Source organism: Schistocerca piceifrons, chromosome 11 (genome assembly GCF_021461385.2).
Source record: "Schistocerca piceifrons isolate TAMUIC-IGC-003096 chromosome 11, iqSchPice1.1, whole genome shotgun sequence".
Lineage (NCBI taxonomy): Eukaryota > Metazoa > Arthropoda > Insecta > Orthoptera > Acrididae > Schistocerca > Schistocerca piceifrons.
This window is the reverse complement of record NC_060148.1, coordinates 91189121-91206340: the sequence shown is the minus strand read 5'-3', so window position 1 is coordinate 91206340 and position 17220 is coordinate 91189121. Positions and strand designations below refer to the sequence as shown.

The 17220-nt window shown below is 38.1% G+C and overlaps 1 protein-coding gene and 1 non-coding gene across 2 annotated transcripts; both read right to left on the bottom strand.

Annotated features, from left to right (window-relative positions):
• Positions 1-970: 970 nt before the first annotated feature.
• On the bottom strand, positions 971-16369 carry LOC124720175. The gene is made up of 2 exons (XM_047245501.1): positions 16322-16369; positions 971-2562 (listed from the first exon to the last, which is right to left on the bottom strand). The coding sequence occupies exon 2, from the start codon at positions 1771-1773 to the stop codon at positions 1183-1185; it is 591 nt and encodes a 196-aa protein (XP_047101457.1). The 5' UTR covers positions 1774-2562; positions 16322-16369; the 3' UTR covers positions 971-1182.
• On the bottom strand, positions 3674-3747 carry Trnat-ugu. Its single transcript has one exon. It is a non-coding gene; the product is annotated as a tRNA-Thr (tRNA).
• Positions 16370-17220: the final 851 nt, after the last annotated feature.

Genomic DNA, 17220 nt, shown 5'->3' with positions numbered 1-17220 from the left:
TTTTGCACATATTCCTGTAAATAAATTTAGAAGAGAACAAGATGGTATGAAGTGTGAAAACAGAATTCTTCTGACTGGATTGAAAGTTAAATCCACGGACTAATTTAAGCCCACGTACACTTAACAGTTTGAAACAAACCTAAGATGGGTTGAAGATCTTTTAAAATATAGAGACTAATTCACTGCAACGTAAGGTGTTATGAATTTTAATTATACGTTTGGAACAGAATACCGAAGGAGCTACGACTCCCATAGCATCATCCATCTCAATGGGGAACTATTAAGTGTAACAGATCTCTACAGTGTAAAAAGTGATATGTTATGCCACACACACACACACACACACACACACACACACACACACACACACACACACACTCTGCACCTATAAATGAGAGGTTAAATTAGGGGAGGGTCATATATTCAATGAAAAATCGTTCAAATATCACTTGCAGAAAACATTCTTGGCAGATTAAAACTGTATGCTGTACTGGAACTTGAGGCCAAAACCTTGCCATCACGAGCAATACTCTTACTTATTCAGTTTTGTAGTCACGACTCTTTCTCCTCTTGTACTACCATCCAAATATCACAGATATTCTTCTGCATACCTCACAGGACTAGCAACTACTAGAAGAAGTGAGACTTTTGAGAAACAGATTAGCCAAAGCCAAGGTGTAGTTTCCAGAGTTAAGTGTTCACTCAGCAGTTCAGAGGTTCTTTTTGTAAATAGTTTCCCTCGACATCTTTTTTCTTAGGTGTGCTAGGCCAGTAAAGTATGCAGGGAAGTCCTTTTTAACTTTGGATGGTAGGAGAAGTGGTAGTGCCAGAAGTGAAGTTGTGTGGGATATTGTGGAACGTGACTGGAGAACTCACAAAAAGTGAGGTTCGAGTTTGTATCCTGACATGGCACACAGTTTTAATCTGCCAGTAAGATAGGAAAAGGTGCACACACACTACTACACAGGGAAACATTTATTGAGCAAATGAACATACGTGGCAAATAAATATACATCAATCTATACAGGTGTTGACACCTCTGCTTAGAAAAGCTCGTGTAACGGAAGTTTATACAAAGCAATCCGAGCAATAGATTTTTACTTGGGGCATACTCAATCGGATGACTTCACTGGTAAAGTTGCACACTAAGTGGTGACATACAAGGAGAAAGGTTCAAATTATTCAGGTGTTCAAGTTCCCAACGGGCATCCACCTCCAACCCGTAAACTCAGAAAAGCAACAAAGCGCGACGTTGCGACCACTGGCTGAGGGACCTCCCGGCGGCGTCCTGTACGTAGGCCAGCGACAGAGTGTCCAGTCGCGGCAGTGACGACACAGTTCCGGAGAGTACGTCCACATCGTCCCCGCACCTTCTCGGACCAACGTCTCGAGCCGCGTCAGATTGCACGGGCTCGACAGTTCCGACGTGTCGGGCCAGGTAGAGTTCTTGAGGCAGAGGCGGCGCAGTCTGCGACAGTAGCGGAGGAAGCCCAGTTGGACCAGCTCCGTGTTGCAGAGGTTCAGTTCCTCGAGCAGCCGCAGGAACGGGAGCACCTCGGAGAGTTCGTCACCGGTCAGGGCGTTGTTGACGAGGCAGAGCGAGCGGAGTCCGGTGTGCAGGTGCTTCAGACCAGTCAGCACCACGTCCTCGGCCTCAACGTGGAGCTCCCGCAGCTGGCTGCAGAACCGCAAGAAGGACAGGTCCGAGAGCATTCCGCAACGGTCCAACTGCAGCTTCTCGAGAGACCTCAGACCTGCCGCGGCCACCTCCATATCCGCTCCCCCCACACGGCAGTCTCACAGCCGCAACATCTGCAGTTTCCCTAGGTGGCGGAGCTCCGCGTACGCAGCCGACGGCAAGTCGTCGCAACTTTCCAGTTCCAGTTCCTCCAGTTTATCCGAGCAGTGCCGTAGGAATGTCAGGTCGTTCAGACTGCGGCAGTGGATTCTCAGAATCTCCAGCCGGCCGAGCCCTTCCAGAGAGTCCAAGTAGTTCGCCGACAGGGACTCTACGTCGAGGCTCAGCTCCGTGAGAAACGGGCACAGCTCCAGGGCAGAGATGATGGCACATTCCGCCCTAGTGCCCGGCTTGAAGAGTGTCAGTGTCGGGTTCCCTCTGACGATCTTCAGCGTCCAGAGCGCTGTAAAACAGATAGGCGAACGAGAAGAGAAGACGATATCTGCAATGCTGAGATCAGTTGTCACGTGGGTAGACCCTAGTCTCTGACAGTCCTGCACAGCTCGTATGTCAGACATGTTGGTCACTGACAGAAACAACTGCGGGTAGTAAATTTTCACCTCAAACATTTTGGCCACCTTGATTTCGATTTCCTGCAACAGTGGTACGATGGACAATACGGCGCACGTCTCGGCAGATTCTCTCGGACTTCTATTGCTGACGTACCTTTTTCCCTTTCCATAGGTGGGTGAACCCTGTCACAATTTTGTACCACTGCTTGCACACAGTAGCACATCGGACCAACTCTGGGATGGGCAGATAGGCAAAGACGCAAAACAGTACGTCGTCTGGCGGGTTGCAGGCGAGTGTTGGCGATTCCATTTCTGTGGACAGAAAGTTAACAGTTATTCCACAGAATAAGTATCGCTAAAGATTTTGTGCGTGTCACTTTTATTTAAGGTATGTAAGAGAATGTCAGGCAGGGCAATTTCATGTCAAATTATACAAGCCACAATAACTCAATCGTGAATTTCTGTGGAAAAAATGTACGTCAGACCTCTGTATCACCTGTGTTAATAAATAAAATATTTTCATTTTAAACTCATAAAAACTGCAACATATTCTTTGCTTAATGTCTTAGTAGTTACTGCAATCAAAGTGGGCAATATTTTTTTCTGTGTAAAGTGTCAGAAATTTTTCAACATTCTGCATATTTCACATCATTGAATTTCTAATGTAGAACATGCATATTGACAGTACTGTTTCCATCTTTCTTCCACTTATAACAAACGAATGAGAACTTGCACATGAATTGTTCTGCACAGAGTTTTGTTTTTTTGTTTGAACTTTTTGTCAGATACGATGACAGAGAGGGAATACAGGAATGAAAGAATGATGTGTGCGGAAGATGAAGAAAGACAAGAAGATAGTGTTTGAGAGTGTGAAAACGCTTCCCAATTGTTGGAAATCTGTCAGCGGTGTTGCAGAAATACCTCGGTCCTGAACTAACTGTGTTACCATCACATCCGTTGTGCAGGAATGGTTATACTCACTACAACAAGAAATTTCACTGAACTTCTTGTTGTAGGCTACCTGAATAATCATCATCCCTGGAATGTGATCTGAGGAAGACAATGCAGATGTTTATATTCCTGAGTGTGAAGTAGTTGATGTGTTGAATGTTAGCATATCTTATTTAGCCTCTAATAGGTCCCCTTTTAAATGGCGAGGTAAGATAAGAAGCACAAGAACACAACAGTATGTAGAAAGAAAAGTGGAAGAAGTTGCACAAAGTTTTACAGAACCAACATCTACAATATTTACTGAAGTTTATAATGAGGAGGCACTTGATGCAGAACCTAAATATAGTGACAAATGCACTCAGTGCAATATGTGGTTTCAAAACCTAAATGCTACTATTTTATTACAATGAAATGAACACCCTCAGCTGCTTACAGGCGTTGACATATGTCAACTGGCACAGATGAAACTGTGTGCCCCGACCGGGACTCGAACCCAGGATCTCCTGCTTACATGGCAGACGCTCTATCCATCTGAGCCACCGAGGACACAGAGGATAGCGCGACTGCAGGGTTTTATCTCTGGCACTCCTCCCACGAAACCCACATTCTCAACGTATTGTCCCACACTACATTCGTAGTGCAACCGCCCATTATATTCATTACTTGCGGCACGTTGCCAATTCCCGTAAGAGTTCGGGCACTGTCTGTGCATTCAATGTTAACAAATTTCTCTTCTTCAGAGATGCATTCCTTGCCATTGCCAGTCTACATTTTATATCCTCTCTACTTCGACCATCATCAGTTTTTTTCTCCCCAAATAACAAAACACCTTTACTACCTTAAGTGTCTCATTTCCTAATCTAATTCCCTCAGCATCACCTGACTTAATTCGACTACATTCCATTATCCTCATTTTGCTTTTGTTGATGTTCATCTTATACCCTCCTTTCAAGACACTGTCCATTCCGTTCAACTGTTCTTCCAAGTCCTTTGCTGTTTCTGACAGAATTATACTGTCATTGGCGAACCTCAAAGTTTGTATTTCTTCTCCATGGATTTTAATACCTACTCCAAATTTTTCTTTTGTTTCCTTCACTGCTTGCTCAATGTACAGATTGAATAACATCGGGGAGAGGCTACAACCCTGTCTCACTCCCTTCCCAACCACTGCTTCCCTTTCGTGCCCCTCTACTCCTATATCTGCCATCTGGTTTCTGTACAAATTGTAAATAGCCTTTCGCGCCCTGTATTTTCCCCCTGCCACCATCAGAATTTCAAAGAGAGTATTCCAGTCAACATTGTCAAAAGCTTTCTCTAAGTCTACAAATGCTAGAAACGTAGGTTTGCCTTTCCTTAATCTAGCTTCTAAGATGAGTCATAGAGTCAGTTTTGCCTCACGTGTTACAACATTTCTACGGAATCCAATCAGATCTTCCGAGGCCGGCTTAACTACTAGTTTTTCCATTCTTCTGTAAAGAACTCGCGTTAGTATTTTGCAGCTGTGGCTTATTAAACTGATAGTTTGGTAATTTTCACATCTGTCAACACCTGCTTTCTTTGGGATTGGAATTATTATATTCTTCTTGAAGTCTGAGGGTATTTCACCTGTCTCATACATTGCTCACCAGATGGTAGAGTTTTGTCAGGACTGGCTCTCCCAAGGCCGTCAGTAGTTCCAATGGAATGATGTCTACTCCGGGGGCCTTGTTTCGACTCAAGTCTTTCAGTGCTCTGTCAAACTCTTCACGCAGTATCATATCTCCCATTTCATCTTCATCTACATCCTCTTCCATTTCCATAATATTGTCCTCAAGTACATCGCCCCTGTATAGACCCTCTATATACTCCTTCCACCTTTCTGCTTGCCCTTCTTTGCTTAGAACTGGGTTTCCATCTGAGCTCTTGATATTCATACAAGTGGTTCTCTTTTCTCCAAAGGTCTCTTTAATTTTCCTGTAGGTAGTATCTATCTTACCCCTATTGAGAGAAGCCTCTACATCCTTACATTTGTCCTCTAGCCATCACTGCTTAGCCATTTTGCACTTCCTGTTGATCTCATTTTTGAGGCATTTGTATTCCTTTTTGCCTGCTTCATTTAATGCATTTTTTTATTTTCTCCTTTCATCAATTAAATTCAATATTTCTTCTGTTACCCAAGGATTTGTACAAGCCCTCGATTTTTTACCTACTTGATCCTCTGCTGCCTTCACTATTCCATCCCTCAAAACTACCCATTCTTCTTCTACTGTATTTCTTTCCCACATTCCTGTCAATTGTTCCCTTATGCTCTCCATGAAACTGTGGTTTAGTCAGTTTATCCAGGTCACATCTCCTTAAATTGACACCGTTTTGCAGTTTCTTCAGTTTTAATCTACAGTTCATAAACAATAGATTGTGGTCAGAGTCCATATCTGCCCCTGGAAATGTCTTACAAGTTAAAACCTGTTTCCTAAATCTCTCTCTTACCATTATATAGTCTATCTGATACCTTCTAGTATCCCCAGGATTCTTCCATGTATACAACCTTCTTTTATGATTCTTGAACCAAGTGTTAGCTATGATTGAGTTATACTCTGTGCAAAATTCTACCAGCCAGCTTCCTTTCATTTCTAACCTCCAGTCCATATTCACCTACTATGTTACCTTCTCTCCCTTTTGCTACACTCGAATTCCAGTCATCCATGACTATTAAATTTTCGTCTCCCTTCACTACCTGAGTAATTTCTTTTATCTCATCACACATTTCATCAATTTCTTCATCATCTGCAGAGCTAGTTGGCATATAAACTTGTACTACTGTAGTAGGTGTCGGCTTCGTGTCTATCTCAGCCACAATAATGCGTTCACTATGCCGTGCTGTGCGGGTACTGCGAACAGCTGAGAGCAAGGGAAAACTACAGCCGTAATTTTTCCTGAGGGCATGCAGCTTTACTGTATGATTAAATGATGATGGCGTCCTCTTGGGTCAAATATTCCGGAGGTAAAATAGCCCCCATTTGGATCTCCGGCAGGGACTACTCAGGAGGATGTCGTTATCAGGAGAAAGAAAAATGGCGTTCTACGGATCGGAGCGTGGAATGTCAGATCCCTTAATGGAGCAGGTAGGTTAGAAAATTTAAAAAGGGAAGTGGATAGGTTAAATTTAGATATAGTGGGAATTAGTGACGTTCGGTGACAGGTGGAACAAGACTTCTGGTCAGGTGAATACAGGGTTGTAAATATAAAATCAAATAGGGGTAATGCAGGAGTAGGTTTAATAATGAATAAAAAAATAGGAGTGCGGGTAAGCTACTACACACAGCATAGTGAACGTATTATAGTGGCCAAGATAGACACAAAGCCCATGCCTACTACAGTAGTATAAGTTTATACGCCAACTAGCTCTGCAGATGCCAAAGAAATTGAAGAAATATATGATGAGATAAAAGAAATTATTCAGGTAGTGAAGGAAGACGAAAATTTAATAGTCATGGGTGTCTGGAATTCGACAGTAGGAAAAGGGAGAGAAGGAAACATAGTAGGTGAATATGGATTGGGGCAAAGAAATGAAAGAGGAAGCCGTCTGGTAGAATTTTGCACAGAGCATAACTTAATCATAGCTAACACTTGGTTCAAGAATCATAAAAGAAGGTTGTATACATGGAAGAATCCTGGAGATCCTAAAAGGTATCATATAGATTATATAATGGTAAGACAGAGATTTAGGAACCAGGTTTTAAATTGTAAGACATTTCCAGGGGCAGATGTGGTCTCTCACCACATTCTATTGGTTATGAACTGTAGATTAAAACTGAAGAAATTGCAAAAAGGTGGGAATTTAAGGCGATGGGACCTGGATAAACTGACTAAACCAGAGGTTGTACAGAGTTTCAGGGACAGCATAAGGGAACAATTGACAGGAATGGGGGAAAGAAATTCAGTAGAAGACGAATGGGTAGCTCTGAGGGATGAAGTAGTGAAGGCATTAGAGGGTCAAGTAGGTAAAAAGACGAGGGCTAGTAGAAATCCTTGGGTAACAGAAGAAATATTGAATTTAATTGATGAAAAGAGAAAATATAAAAATGCAGTAAATGAAGCAGGCAAAAACGAATACAAACGTCTCAATAATGAGATCGACAGGAAGTGCGAAATGGCTAAGCAAATGTAAGGATGTAGAGGCTTACCTCACTAGGGGTAAGATAGATACTGCCTACATGAAAGTTAAAGAGACCTTTGGAGAAAAGAGAACCACTTGTATGAATACCAGTTCTAAGCAAAGAGGGGAAAGCAGAAAGGTGGAAGGAGTATATAGAGGGTCTACACAAGGACGATGTACTTGAGGACAATATTATGGAAATGGAACAGGATGTAGATGAAGATGAAATGCGAGATACGATACTGCGTGAAGAGTTTGACAGAGCCCTGAAAGACCTGAGTCGAAACAAGGCCCCGGTAGTAGACAACATTCCATTAGAACTACTGACGGCCATGAGAGAGTGTAATGGTACTTTGACTTCCGCAAAGTTATAATTTACGATCGCGCACGCAGAAGAGCGCTGCGCCAGCGACCAATTTTATAAATAATTTTTTTTTTTTTTTTTTACTTTTGCATAGTTTTTTTGTTTTTAAGAACTAATGGAGGTCTCTCTCTCTTGTCTTGATATGAAAGACGTGTATTTTTCTGTGATGTGTTGAATGTGCTTTTGGTGAAAATTAAAATTACATAGCAAAGCGATGTTGTTTCAATAGCTAATGAGGAGAAGATAATAAAAGGTAACACTACAATTGGCGTCCTGGTGACAGGACTTGCAATCTTCGGATTTGATACAAGTGCAGTTTGGACTGATACGAGTGCAGTTATTATAAATTTTGGACATTTTATCTAATTTTAACCACTTAATAGCATCAGAAAATGAATTTGGACTAAGTCTCATTCATTTCAATTGTAATGTTACGTGCATGAAATTTACAACAATATTGTTTTCCCTGTTATTAATGTGTGTTAATTTTCATTTTCATGCTGAGAAAATTAATTTGGTAAAAAAAAAAAAAAAAAAAAAGGGAAGGATAACGTTCCATAAAATAATTTGCACGGACGCGAAAGAAAAATTTTGGATTGAAAACTGTATAGTTGACGCTACATTTGCAACATAAGGCTGAAAAAAATTGGTGAGTACAGAAATTTACATTTTTTTCCAGTTTCAAACAGCCATCTGTACTTCCTTTATTCCGATCCATTTATTTCGAAATTATTTTTTCAAATTGTAGTTAAAATTGATTTACTACTATTATTGGAAATGGTAAGTGAAGAGCATATTCACAGTCATTTATTTGTGAGAGGGAAATTTCAGTACCAGTTTAATAATTCAATTTCTAATTAGAAATCATATAGAAATATCCATTTCCATAAGAGAAATTTCAGATTTCAACATATATTTAAATTTTTTTTTTTTTTACCATTGGAAAATTTTATTTGCAATTAATTATGAAAATCGCAAGATGGACGCTAGACGCGTAGAAATTGTTTCCGCGGACGAGCTTAGTGAAAGTGACACATTGCAAAACATGTCCGACAGTCAAATGAATATTGAACTTAATAGGGAGGATGTGCAAGACATAATTTTACCGGATCGATTAAGACAACAACCCCTATATTTAAACAGATATACAGGCAAATGGAGAGTGAGTACTACGCGACAAAACGTGACATTGACAACGTCAACTTCAGAACCAGACATCAATCAGACACGAAAAAATGACGAAACTAAGACACAGGACTCTGACATGCTCAGCCAGATTCTGAAGTTACTTGGTGACCAAAACAGAAAATTTGACAAAAGATTTGACGCTTTAGACGAGAAAAATGAAAATTTAAAACGTGACATTGGGAAATTTGACACTAAATTCGATGAACTGACACGGGACATAAAACAAAATTTTGAAAAACAATCAAGACAAATTGCCGACTTGACAGAAACCACCAGTAGTCTTGGAAGGAAATTTACTGACTTATCAGACAAGGTTACGAGACAAGAAAAGGTATTTGTGGAATTCAGTGAAGAGACAAAAACTGACTTACAACGATGTAATGACAAATTGTTAACAGTAGTTTTTGAACAACAGAAAACCAGTACCCAAGTTAACGAATTACGACAGTCACACAATTCCGTAAAAACAAACCAAGAACACTTAGACCTGACGATTACAGACCTTTCAGACAGATTAAATGATGTAACATTGGAGCAGAAATCCTTACAGGAAAAGTTAGAAAAGCTTGAAGACAGAGCAGATGTAGCATCTTTAAAGAATGACACAACTCTAGCAGAAAAACTTGTACATGAATGCAAATTATGTGATGATTATTTAGATGAGAAGTTTGAGACAATGACAGATCATTTTTGATAAGACAAAGGAACAAGTAAAGGGAGAAACAGATAATATTCAGAAAGAGGTACGTAAACTTAAAGAGAATGTAATACCAAGTTCGTCAGTGATACCAAAACCCATAACAGACAACCAAAACATAAATGAGAATCATAATAATGCTAGACCCAGTACACAGTCGAAAATAGAATTACCAATGAGTGACACAAATCCCAATGAACCATTTTCAATGCTACCACGAGATCAAAATTACTATCAGACATCACCACATACTATGCACAGTTTGACACAAAATACAGGACCCATAATACCATCGGGAGTAGCTGATGAAACATTAGTACGACATGGATACTTTCAGACATTTTCATGTGATGAGAAAGACAAAGTGCATCCGATTGTTTTCATCCGCTCTTTTGATGGTATTTTCCCGAGACATTGGTTAGGAGCCGATAAAATTCGATATGTTACAAATTTGTTACGTGGAAGAGCAGCTAAGTGGGGAGCAGCAATTAAAAGACGATGTTTAACATTTGAACAGTTTGAACAAGCATTTCTTGAGGAATTCTGGTCGATCACAGAACAGCAAAGTTTAAAACGAGAAGTATACAATCCAGAAATTTACAACCCGAAGAAAGAGACTTTACGACAATACTTTGAACGCTACCTAGACAAAACATTATATTGGACAAAACCAGCAGATTTACCAGATGTAATTAGAACACTTAAAAGCCACTTACCATTTCCTTACCATGATAAATTAATAGGAGTGTCCGAGGACAACATAAAGAATTTTTTCAGTTATGTTGATGAGATAGATGTTGTTTACAGAGATGAGATCAGGAATTTCAATCAATTGTATCCAATCCATCCAAGCAATTCGCACACGCACAACAGAAATGACAGAGGCTATTGGAATCCGCCTCCGACACCACAACAAAACACTCAAAGAAACAATTCACACTACAGTGGGACAAATCCATTCAATATTAGGAGAAACAACTCGCAACATTGGCAAGGAAACAGTAATTATTACTATAATGGTTATCCGAACAGTAATTACAATCAGAACAATAACAGTTATATTCAAAATAACAACAACAGAAGAAGGAACCGAAATTATAGAGATCAAAGAGGAGAGGATAACACGTACCATCCAGGATATTTTCAGAGAAACAACATCCAACAACATCCAAACATGTATTGCAGGAATAACAGTAATGACAATACCAGTTACAGTCATGGGCGAAATAATGTATGGGGAAATCACAATGGACAACCGCCACGACACACGCAATACAGCAACCCTCAATTTGTACCTAACGGAACACCCGATGCGACGCGGGGTAATGTCAACAACCAAACAGCTGATACTTGGGTGACGCGCGACAGAAATGTAAATATTATTGAGTTGGGCAATGAACCCAACCCACAGCAACAACCGAATTTGCCAGAAAACGAACGACGACCGAGCTAAGCGCTCGAGTTACGGTCAATAGGGAGCAGAGCGCAACGGAACCAACGATTTGTTTTCTCCGATATGATGACAGTAAGAAAATAGAAAAGGAATTATATCAGGATGTAGATTTTAATAGTACCAGTAAAACAAAGAAGATTATTCAGGCTATAACACGAGTTATCATTGGTAGTTATGAAGTGGAAGTAATGTTAGATACAGGAGCAGCAGCAAGTGTCATTTCAATGTCCTTATATAATGAACTCAAACAAATAATGAACATACAAACATTGCCAGTCCAGAATTGTCACATTATAAGTGCCACCGGTAACAAATCAAAGAATGTGAAATTTCAAGTGCTAATTAACTTCACATTTTCAAATATACCACTCAATTACAGTTTTCTGGTAGTAGACAAATTAGTTATGCATTGCATATTAGGAATTGACTTTTTGAATGAATATCAAGCAATCATAGATTTAGGAAAAGGGAAATGTCATTTAACCGTAAACCAACAACAACTGACAATAGAGTTAACACAGGGTAAAAACTTAAACAGTAAACAAGGTAAATTTGAACAGTTACATTTTGTGTCTCCACCAGCAATAAACATATGTGATTTAACTTTTAATGAAGCTGTATCTCAGGGAATTAAACCTAATGATTTATATGAGAAATGCACAGAATCTGAATATCTGACGAAGGAACAACAACTTGAATTACTTGAAGTTTTGCAGCAATTTGCTGAGGAATTTGTGGAAAAACCTGGAATTATTAGAGGCTATACTTATGAGATGGATGTTAAACCACACAAAACATACTGTAGAACATATTATAATATTCCTTGGTCAAAGAAACCCGCAGTTTTGAAAGAGATTGAAAAAATGCAAGCTTGGTGTATCATTGAAAGGTCACAGTCTGATACTAGCAGTTAATAAAGAGGATGGTAGTGTAAGGTTAGTGCTGGACGCACGAGAAATTAACAAAGTTATAATTCCAATCAAGACACGACCTATTAATTTGGAAGAACAACTTCTAAAATTTCATAATGTACAGTATTTAACCAATATCGACCTCCGCTCATCATTTTGCCAGGTGAACCTCCATAAAAACAGTCGTAAATACACTGCATTTCTATGTGAGGGACATAGTTATCAATTTTGTGATCTACCCTTTGGTCTACGAGTGAGTGCTGGAGTATTTATTGAAGCCTTAGATGCTGTTCTTGGACCACAATTGTTCTCGCAAATCACAGTTTATGTTGACGACATTGTCATTGCAACCACTACTTGGGAAGAACATGTAAATCTTTTGAAGCAACTTCTGACTAAATTTTCTGACGCAGGTGTCACTATCAATTTATCAAAGACGAAATTAGGGAGGAGAGAAATCAAATTCCTTGGTCACATCATATCAACTGAAGGCATTTATCCAGACTCAAGAAAAATTGATGCAATAAAGAATTTTCCATCCCCACAGAATCGTAAACAACTCAAAGCCTTTCTTGGTCTATCTTCATTCTTCAGGAAATTTGTACCCTACCACCTTCTTAACAGTCCACATCTTCTATCTTTACTCAAAAGAAATAATATTTGGAAATGGACAGAGTTCTGTCAGACAGATTTTGAAGCGATTAAGAATGCTTTAGTTAATGCACCGTTGTTATGTCATCCTGACATGACGTCAGACTTTTGCCTAGTAACAGATGCAAGTTCCTATGGGCTCGGAGCATTTTTATTCCAAATTCATGTAGAAAATGAACAAATAGTCATCAAACCTATAAATTTTGCTAGCCGCACGCTCACTGAATGCGAAAAGTCATATTCAGTGACCGAGCGCGAAACACTTGCCATAGTATGAGCATTTCGCAAGTTTCGCTACTTTCTATGGGGAAAACGTACTAAGCTTTATACTGATCATCAAGCTCTTTCTTTCCTGCTATCATGCAAGTTATTACATTCACGTCTTGCACGCTGGTGTGCATCACTACATGAATATGATTTTGATATTATATACATAAAAGGAGAATCCAACATTATAGCCGATGCTCTATCTCGTTTGCCACAAGGCCTACAAGAATTTTCAGATGTGACAGAACAAACATCAGATTTCAAAATTTTACTCATGTATGACGGTACATTTGCACCTTACTACAAAAACATGTGCAGGAAGTTAGCCATATTGCAGGACAATGATCCCAGGTGGATCCAGATAAAGAATAAATTACGTGCAGGAACAGACCCACATCTTGAAAAATATTACACGTTACACAAAGAAGTATTATTCCACCCACGAAACCCTGAATCACAGCATTGGTGTGTTTGCTTACCTGAAGCTCATGTTGATGATTTTATTTTATTTACACACAGAACTTGGGGACACTATGGTGTAACCAAATGTACAGATAAGATTATACAATATTGCTATTTTCCAAATTTAAGGCGAAGAGTATTGAGTAATATTAGGAAATACATCATATGTCAGAAAGCCAAATATTCTAATCGCACAAGCATGAATGAATTGCACCCAATCACACCTAAGAGGCCATTACAGCTAATTTCTTTAGATATTGCAGGACCCTATCCACAAGCACGTGGAGGAATGAAATACATCCTTGCTGTGTTAGATGTTTTCACAAAGTATTTAAAATTATATGCTTTACGTTCAGTTTCTACCACTGCTATTACCAGACGTCTATTAACAGATTATTTTGTAAGAATAGGAAAACCTGAAGTTATGATCACGGATAATGCAGCATATTTTACCAGTTTAAAATGGAAGACATTTATTGAAGAACAGAATGTTAAACATATTTTAATTTCAAGATTTCACGCAGCAGGAAACCCAGTAGAAAGAACATTTCGAGAATTTGGACAGTTTATGAGAACACACACACCAGTGAAGCACACAAAATGGGTAGAATACCTAGCACCATTTGAACAAATAGTGAACAATTTAACTCACAGTTCTACTGGATACACACCAACTGAATTAATTATGGATAAAACAGAAAGAAATGAATGGACAGACCCTCTACCTAAATTTACAGCAACAACAAATCATGTTAGTTTAGAAGAAAAGGTAAGACAAGCTTACACAACATTATGTGACAAAGAAAGCAGAAATATGACAGAGGTGTCAGGAAAGCCCAAACATTTCAAGTTGATGAGTTAGTTTTACTAAGAACACATCCTAAACCCAAAAAAACTGAAACATTTAAACAGGAAATGGCAGATCTTATACTCTGGACCATACCGAATTGCAAATATTCCACACCCTGGCTGTTATTCATTAGAATATCCATTAACACATAAACCCAGAGGTCTACATCCACACAGACATTTGAAAAAATACATACAGTAAAATGTTAGCTACTGAGGAGAAGATAACTAATATGATACACAGTTATGATGAGCCTACATTTAAGTTATACAGATACTTACAATCTAATGAATGCAGGAAGTCTAGAAAGCAATGTGAACCATCCAATAGCTAATAAGATATTTGGTTATAAGAGGAGTTGCTACTGAGGCATATACACATTAGAGGAGGCATATACACATTAGAGGAGGCAGAGAACTAAACAGAATTATTTTCTTTAGGAGGCATGTGATAATAGTAATGTTGATATGAGTGATGTGAGTGACTGAATGAGATGAGTGAATGTAATTTTAGTTTAATAAGAGGACAAATAGTAATATGGAGAGAGGTAAATGGTATATAAGATGAGAAAATGGTATTATTATTATTATTATTATTATTATTATTATTGTTGTTGTTGAAGTAAAAAGTAAGTGGTGATGAATAAGAGGAAAATATATATATAATGCTGAGGAATAAGTAGGCTATATGTTATTTTGTGAAGAATGAATAATGGATAGGTGAAAATGTTATGAGTAACTGTGAATATGTTGAGAGGAGAGAAACTAGATTTGAATGCTATATCACATGTACTCATGGAATACAGAATGAAAGTAGTGGAAAGAATATTATTTATTGAAAGATTGGTATGCCTGAGATAATAACTTATGTGGTGTCTTATATATTCTTATAACTAAAGGTGAAAGTATAGATTTATGTGGAAAGAATTATTTACAGCAGCCACTGTTGGAAATATACCAGAAGATTTAAATCTATAACACTTTAACACTAATCTAATGGGAACTTGTAATGAAATTTTTGGAGTTATGTAGGCTTGACACTTCAGATTGGAAGAATTATTTAAGAGAACATATTTAGCAGTCATCTAATGACATAATTAAAGCTCATCTACTGTACTGAACTAATGCACCATTAAATAGAAAGGAGAATAAGGAGAAAACAAAACGTCAGTCCTCTGTTGCGGTTCATACTCTCATCCCTTCCTTAGAAAAATTTATACATGTTGATGAAATATTTGACATTATATAATTCATGATTATCTGACAGTATGGAGAGACATACACACATATTTATTTATGAATAGAATTTTACAGGTACCACAAGGTAAATACAGAATGGATATACAGCATGGAACGCAGCAGCAATTATCTAAGAAGATTTATTTATTTATTAAGTAAAACATTTATTTATATTGCTTGATACTCATGAAAGGAAGGAGATGAACTATACAAACTTTATAGGAACATGATTGTCTTGAACTATATATATATATATATATATATATATATACACACACACACACACACACACACACACACACACACACACACACACACACACTTACCACACTGATGTACATACTTGTAGGATCCTAAGATATTTAGAGGGGCACCACTCTTAGAAACGGTAATAGAGGGGTACCACTCTTAGAAACAGCAATAGTGGGGACACCACACTTAGAAACGGTATTAGGTATAGGAACTTTTACGTTATATTAAGTTAACATGAATTTTATTTATCATATTTTATTTTGTGTAGTCCACTGTAGGGTATGACTTTACTAGTATTTATAAAGTAGTTAGCAACGATCCCATGAACCTATCCTCCTACAGAGGGCTGTCTTGAAGCTTGAAATATGTGTAAATTTTATTCCAGGGTGCGAGATGAATTTTAAGTTGAATATTCTAGCGAGTTGCCACAATTATCTTCAAATGTTGCAAGTGTAACGGGGAAATAAAAAACTAACAAATAAAATGTATATTTCAATCTGAATGTAATGTAATTCACATGGCAGCACAATGATATTGAATGTAACGTAAAAAATTTACTATATTTTTCATTTAATTCTGTATATGTAGTATATGACAACCATGTAACTATCTCATGTAATGATTAATTGTAAATATTTGTATATGTACTTACTATATCAAGAAATGTATTTTAAGGAGATGTTAACGAGCTGCAAAGGACTTGTTCATGTAGCACATGATTCATATAAATGGAACTGAAAATGCAAAGAAGAAACCAACGTGATGGAACACTGGTCAAGCAATATTTACGTAGTGTCAATATGCTTTGAAGTGTATGGTGTTGTGGAAGCCGGCAGGTCTTCAGGTTGGTGTAAAAGACAAGCTCATCGCCTGTCGTAGGCAGTGAGGTGTTTCCTGTACCCTCATTGACCATTTATACCCCGGTAGACGCCACCAAAATTTGACTGCTGGAGATCACAATTTCGTGTTGACACATTGAACAAACTTTGGATTTTCTTCAAGTCACACGCACGAGATCCAGGCAGTACACACACACTCAGAATCCGATACTACGTTTAAAGACATTGGAGCAATATAATAGAAGCATTTACTGTTCGAATTAATTCCATTGTAAACACGAATCATGTGAATTGTGAACTGAATTCAAACGCTGTGCTAAGCAACGCTAATACGCTGCAATTCAAAGACATTCATGTTACGACTCCTAAAGAAGATACACACCAAAAAGACGGTATACAAAGACCGATATGCAAAGTGCATTATGCTAAGAAATATTTTTTGTAATATGTAAATTTCTTATTTTCTCATATATGTATGTATCTATGTAAATTTTCTATACTGTATCTATGTAAATTTTCTATACTGCCACGCTTTTTTTTTTACTTTTGCGTAGTTTTTTTGTTTTTAAGAACTAATGGAGGTCTCTCTCTCTTGTCTTGATACGAAAGACGTGTATTTTTCCGTGATGTGTTGAATGTGCTTTTGGTGAAAATTAAAATTACATTGCAAAGCGATATTGTTTCAATAGCTAATGAGCAAAAGATAATAAAA